Source organism: Limulus polyphemus, unplaced genomic scaffold (assembly GCF_000517525.1).
Source record: "Limulus polyphemus unplaced genomic scaffold, Limulus_polyphemus-2.1.2 Scaffold2924, whole genome shotgun sequence".
Taxonomy (NCBI): Eukaryota; Metazoa; Arthropoda; class Merostomata; order Xiphosura; family Limulidae; genus Limulus; species Limulus polyphemus.
In genome coordinates, this window is record NW_013668534.1 from 66,141 (window position 1) to 73,291 (window position 7,151).

General features: G+C 31.0%; 1 protein-coding gene across 1 annotated transcript in view; it reads left to right on the top strand.

The window, feature by feature from the left end:
* LOC111087971 (6-phosphofructo-2-kinase/fructose-2,6-bisphosphatase-like) overlaps nucleotides 1-7,151 on the top strand; it is a 23,846-nt gene that overhangs the window by 13,113 nt on the left and 3,582 nt on the right. The window contains exons 2-3 of the mRNA XM_022396562.1: nucleotides 1,946-2,071; nucleotides 3,702-3,798. Coding sequence (XP_022252270.1) covers nucleotides 1,946-2,071; nucleotides 3,702-3,798 — 223 coding nt within the window. The remainder of the gene's footprint in view (nucleotides 1-1,945; nucleotides 2,072-3,701; nucleotides 3,799-7,151) is intronic.

Here is a 7,151-nt window from a genome sequence, read left to right on the forward strand (position 1 = left end):
TTCTTTCGTTACGTAAAAGTAAATAAGTAAAGTACTACGTACTACAATAAACGTAAAAGTAAATTTACTTTGTACTACTAAGTAGTACATATATATATATATATATATATATATATATATATATATACACACACTATCACAAACCAACGACTGACCTGATTACACAAATAACTCTAAAAAGTTACTTGCTCACTTTCTCTTATCTTCTTGTTATCTCTATTTATTCGTCGAAACAAACTCAACATATACGAAATTGAAGTAAAAGACACCTGAATAACAAACAGGCTAACTCAATAGTCAACCCACCACTTAACAAATCTACGAAATAATGTGTGCACTAGCGTAACTCGCGTTTTTATATCACTCAAATAGTAATCGTAAGCTTTAAAAACATTTCGGAAGTTTAGCTACGCGGTCATCACGTGACGTCAAAAACCCCTCTAGCTAAAACTAATACAAGCATTTAATTAAGATAACAAGGTTATACTTTACAGGAGTACAAACAGGAGCCATAAGAAACAACATTTTAATATATCTTGGGCTCTTTTTTTTTCTAAGTCATTGAATGGTGTTTAAAGCAGAGAATCATAACAGGGGGTGGGGAGAAGAGAGTAAAGCTTACTTTATATTAGCAAAACACATTTCCAAGAAAGAGATGCTCCTTAGGTACGATCATGTTTCAGAGTTTTTAAATATGGATGACCTTCGTACAAGCCGTTACTGTAGCAGTGACGTGGGTTTGAAAAGTCTCAAGGTCATGTGGTATATAAATACGAAAGTACTAGTTATTTTATCATTTATGTTTTCAACACTAGCTATATTTGTTAAAGATCAGATGATTGACGAATAAACTGTCTTAGAGGAGTGCCAAAAATCCTAACACTTTCACTTGTTTAATGTAAAGATTAGCAGGAGACTATCGTTTTTCTTCTGTAACTTTTGGGAAGTTGTTCTTTTTGGTTTTTAAACAACCTCACTGTTGACAAGTAGATTTCCTTATCAAATAATAAAATGACTGACACTAGGTCAACAGTTTTAATTCCTTTTTTTTTAGCCCAAAAAATGTACACTGGAGTTAACTGTGGAAAATCCCATGCTAATTAAACTTATTCAACAGAAAAATTTATTATTTTTCAAATTGCTTATGTAGCAGTGTATTGTTATTTTTGTTTCTTTTTTGTTAAGTAACTTTGTTTTTTTGAAGAAAACAGAAATGGGTCTCGAATATTTGTCTAAAAGTTTACCTTTGTAAATTTTAACAAATTCAAAGCAACATTTCAGGTAATCCTCAATTTAATGAGTTGTTTTTACATAAAATATAATGGAAAATGTTACTGGTGACATTAACATTTTCCATCATATTTAGTATTTTTTATGTTTTGCCTTTTATAATACTCAGTGTAAAGAACTAATCCAAAAAATTGGATGAAATCACTTCTTTTTTAAGTAAAATACATAGGGGATTCCAGCAGAGGGTAGTTCTAATATTGATGGTATGTTTGTTTCAGTTTTTGTGTGACTTGTATGTTATTACAGGCTCCGTAACCAACAAACATTATGGACCCACAAGCAGTTTGTTGCATAAATAGTTTAGGAAAATGTTCACAAAGCTGATGTAGTCCACATGTATATAGTTGGTAATTCTAGATTTAATGTTTTATTATAACATGATGTTGCCTGTGATACAGTTAGCAATAATTTTATCGTATATCTTGTATGACAAATGTGAAGAGCTGGTTTTACTTTTAACACTTCTAGATGCAAATTTTTAGTTTTCAGTGAAATGATAATTTAACTTCAAGTTATCATAGGTAATATTACTGCTACACTGTAAGTAAAGTTACACTTGATTGTATTTTTCATCTGCCAGAGGCTACGACTGGTACATCTTAGAAATACCATGTTATCTTAAAGTGTTATCACAGATTTGTATGTTTTGTTTCAGGGGATAGGATCAATTATGTTAATCTTCCTCATGTGATTGCTATGGTGGGCCTGCCTGCTCGGGGGAAGACTTACATAGCCAGAAAACTGACTCGTTATTTGAACTGGATTGGGATCAATACAAAAGGTAGTATGTATGGGGTTGTTTACACTGTCTAAGTGACTCTATAAGTATATTGTGTATTTTTGAAGGTGGTACTATGTATACACTTAACACTTTATAATTCTCTATCTTTTATTTCCAATTAGTTCCATATTGTTTCAACTGATATTAATTGTAATTGACTGGTTTTAAATACTAGGTTTGTAATTTGTTCTTTAAACATTGTCTCAATTTTTTATCAATGTCTTACCATTTTTCAACTTGGTAACTCTGTACTCTCAGTTTAAAAGAAATAACTTCGATGTCACCTAAACTCTGACTCCTTGTGATTATCATAGTTCTTGTTATCTAGTAATATATCGTGCCTCTAGCAATACTTAAAGTTAAGTATTTCTTTTTATGCAAATACTTATGACAAAATTTAACTAGACCTAACCCTAACCTGACTTCACCTATGGAAAAATATGAGTGTTTTTATTTCCAGGATGTTTTAGAAAAAAATGTTCAGAAATAGGTAAATCGTTTCAACATTGTAGGTTTATTTCATATAATTTTCACATTTGAAAACTTGAAAAGATTGATTTTGGACATGACTTCTTGTGGGTTTCCACTGCAATTCTTGTTTTATAATTCTGACTTTTAACAATCTCATAACATACTAGATCTTTGCTATTATTGGAAAGTAAATCTTTTATTATGTAAATAATAGTATTCTTTGCTTTTAAGCAAATTTGAAGGTTTAAAGGTAGATAGAATTAATTATGTTGTTTGAATATGTTTAACTTTGGCGGATTTTATAATTATTGATCGTTAGTGATTTCAATTGATTTATTAAGTCGTTAACCACAAATCTATGAGTCAGTTAGACCACATATGATATTTCCTTAACTGTCTTGTAAGTGTTACAAGTGTTGTATCAGGAACACCGTGGTGTTTGTCAACCCTAAAACTGAAAACAACTGAAGATGATACAATGATTTTCTTTTTTGGTAGATGGAAAAATGTTTTGCTAAACTTTACATGAGGTCACGGTGTTATTGCAGTACAACATCTAGGAACTTTACAAAGTCAGTAATCATGGAGAGCTGTAAGGACAATTGACAGATTTTCTGTAAATATTGAACATGCATCAGAGGACTGATGGTGGAAGCATAAGGTTCAAAGCTTTCTTGCAAGTGTAAAGTAGCAATGTTTCTAATGCTACTAATTCAGCAGATGTTGATGCATTCCTGACAAGATATCAGTTGCAAAAAAAAGCAATTTGTAAAACAGGCTAGAGAAGACTTTCCATTGGTGCTAATAAAAATGCCAAATGTCCACAAAGAAGCACGTCTGCCTACAAGATTGGGCATGTTTACAAAAATTGTCAGAAGACATGGACAGCCATGACCAGAGCAGAAAGAGTAATTATCTTTGGTGAAATAGAAAACCACTATGAAAACTCTATCTATATATTTAAAACAAAAAAGCCATAGCAAAAGGCTTCTAAGATCAAGCCCTACAGATCCCTATATTTTTCCAGATCTCGTGTGAACCCTATTTTGTTATCAAAAATTACATAACTGGTCCGGCTGACTCTGAGATTTGTTGTTGAAGGCAACATGATATTATCCTTATGTAGTTCTGAAACAGTTCTTTACTTTTTTTTATCTAGTGTTTAATGTGGGAGAATATCGTAGACAAGCCACAACAGTTTACAAAAATCATGAATTTTTTAGTCCAGACAATAAAGAAGCTATGGCAATACGCAAGTATGTCTTTGATGAAAGTTACTTAGTTTTTACTAAAGAAAAGTATCACTTTTATTGACTGCACTTTCTAGAATATTTTATTGAAAATGTAAGACACAATTCTCTAACCAAAAAAACATCTTATTTTTATAATTATGAACCTGTTTGCAATTTTTATTGCACATCTTAAAACATCTTATTTTTATAATTATGAACCTGTTTGCAATTTTTATTGTCACAAAAACATCTTATTTTGCACTTGATTTTTATGACTCAAGTTACCTTACTTTGTCAGTTATATTTAAATATTTAAGTCATAAAAATCACACTGCTCATTACTTTGAAAATTGTATACCAGTTGTTCACTTTTTTGGTGTAAAAATTGCCTCATTTTATACTTCTTTGCCATACAGAGACATCACTAGGCACTGGCACATGGGGGCCCATGCCTCAATTCTATATGACAATGCCCCAAATCCTCAGTTGATGTCTTTAAAAATCAGAATAGAAAACCATGATTGATATCATACAGAAATGCCAAAACTTTCTGTGCCTGTTGGCCCGAGTCTGAATATTTTAAGTGTCTAGTGGCACCTCTGTTTAAAAGTTGGATACCTTTTTGCATTCTTTATGCAACTTAATTAAAAGAAAGGTAGACAGGTTTCTATAATTGTAATATGACAGTTTAGGTTCTCATTGTGGTTGTGGGGATACTTCTTAAATTTGAAACAAATTCTGGAGCGAAATAAAGTTTTTGTGATTACATAATTATGTATATTTGTATTGGGTAAAATAGCAAAGTATAGGGTATAAATAAGTCACTTACTAAAAAGTGTTGATGTACGATCAACGAGCGTCTGTGGTAACAAACCATATTAGGTAGTTTTTCACAATAACTATTATCTGAACGAAAGAAAACACAAATCATTGTGTTTCTGAAAAGTTTTGAACTTAATCAAGGTTGTACAGTTTTCCCTCATAGTTTATGTTGGTATGCCAAGTGTCATGAAACTTGCGGTGAATGTTATTTGTAAAAAATTCACTTTTAACTTGTTCAGTACAGGCTAGTAGCGATTTTCTAAACTTAAGTCTATTTTGCCAGTTATTGATATATAACTAGTCGTGTATTATTCTGTATCATAAAACGTAGCACTCTGCGAGTAAAAATTAGTCTCACTTTTAAGTTAGTTGTACATAGCATAAAAATATACCTGTCAAAAATTAGTATGTTCAGCTATTACATGAATAAAGAACTTTCATATAGTAGAGACCAGTGTATTTACATTGCAAGGCTGTTGAGGTTGTTTAGTTTCATTGTTGCTCTGCCACACACACTAGTACCAATTGAAGTTTAAACTGAATCCAGTCTGATGTGTGTATTTACATTGCAAGACTGTTGAGGTTGTTTAGTTTAATTGTTGCTCTGCCACACACACTAGTACTAATTGAAGTTTAAACTGAATCCAGTCTGATGTGGTTTGGTAAACTTACACAGCTTGTAATGAAATTGAGAAACTTGTGTAAAAATAACATGAAACTGTTGGTCTATAGAATCAAGGGTGCTACTGTTGCGTGTGGTTTACAAAAATATTTACACTACAGTGTGTGGTCTACACGGATACTATCATCATCACCATCTTAATGATTCACTAAAACATAAGTTCTTGCTAAATGATTTATATCTATCCATATTTTAATTAGCAAATAATAATAAATAATAAGTTGTGTGTTCCAAAAGAGAACCTTAAATTTAGGTTATAATTGTGCTAGTTTTGATTGTTAGAATTTATTTCATTCCAGTTATATTTGCCTTAAAAACATAATGTAATTGTATTTTATACTTTATTAATTTAAAAGCGTTATTTATGATAAATGGTGCCAATTGCAAATAAATGAAAAACGGTGATGATGATAGTATCTGTGTAGACCACACGCTGTAGTGTAAATAATTCTGTAGACCACACGCTATAGTAGCACCGAATCAAGCTACATTCTATGAAAAAATTTCATCAAGTGAAGGTTGTCCATTTAACCAAAACTTAACATGATTTAAGACTTAGATTATAGAAAATTTTAATATATTGACTCACTACATTCGCCTAAATCCAGTTAAAAAAACTTAGTATTTTGCAAAAGGACTATTTTTGTACAAAAAATGTGAAAATCATTGTAATAGAACCTTAAGTTTTTAGATAACGAAAACATTCAGTTCCATATAGTTGTGTGTGTTTGTTTGTATTGTTGACTATTTGTTTAATGTACTGAAAGTACCTGAATTGTATTAGCAGCTACATTAAAGTAATTTCTTTTTATTGTACATTATATAAATTGTAAATTGACTAAGCTGTTGGCAGTTATTGCATCATAAATCTCTATGAGATGTGATATACATAGAATGTGTGTATTTCAGTTATACAGTTTTGTGTAGAACACGCAATATGCATTAGTATGTGTGTATTTCAGTTATACTGTGTTGTGTAGAACACGTAATATAGTATGTGTGTATTTCAGTTATACAGTGTTGTGTAGAACACATAATATAGTATGTGTGTATTTCAGTTATACAATGTTGTGTAGAACACGCAATATGCATTAGTATGTGTGTATTTGAATTATACAGTGTTGTGTAGAACATACAATATGCATTAGTATGTGTGTATTTGAATTATACAGTGTTGTGTAGAACATGCAATATGCATTAGTATGTGCGTATTTGAATTATACAGTGTTGTGTAGAACACGCAATATAGTATGTGCGTATTTCAATTATACAGTGTTGTGTAGAACACATAATATAGTATGTGTGTATTTCAGTTATACAATGTTGTGTAGAACACGCAATATAGTATGTGCGTATTTGAATTATACAGTGTTGTGTAGAACACGCAATATAGTATGTGCGTATTTGAATTATACAGTGTTGTGTAGAACACGTAATATACATTAATATGCGTGTATTTGAATTATACAGTGTTGTGTAGAACACGTAATATACATTAATATGCGTGTATTTGAATTATACAGTGTTGTGTAGAACACGTAATATGCATTAATATGCGTGTATTTGAATCATACAGTGTTGTGTAGAACACGTAATATGCATTAATATGCGTGTATTTGAATCATACAGTGTTGTGTAGAACACGTAATATGCATTAATATGCGTGTATTTGAATCATACAGTGTTGTGTAGAACACGTAATATGCCTTAATATGCGTGTATTTGAATCATACAGTGTTGTGTAGAACACGTAATATGCCTTAATATGCGTGTATTTGAATCATACAGTGTTGTGTAGAACACGCAATATGCCTTAATATGCGTGTATTTGAATCTTACAGTGTTGTGTAGAACACGCAATATGCCTTAATAT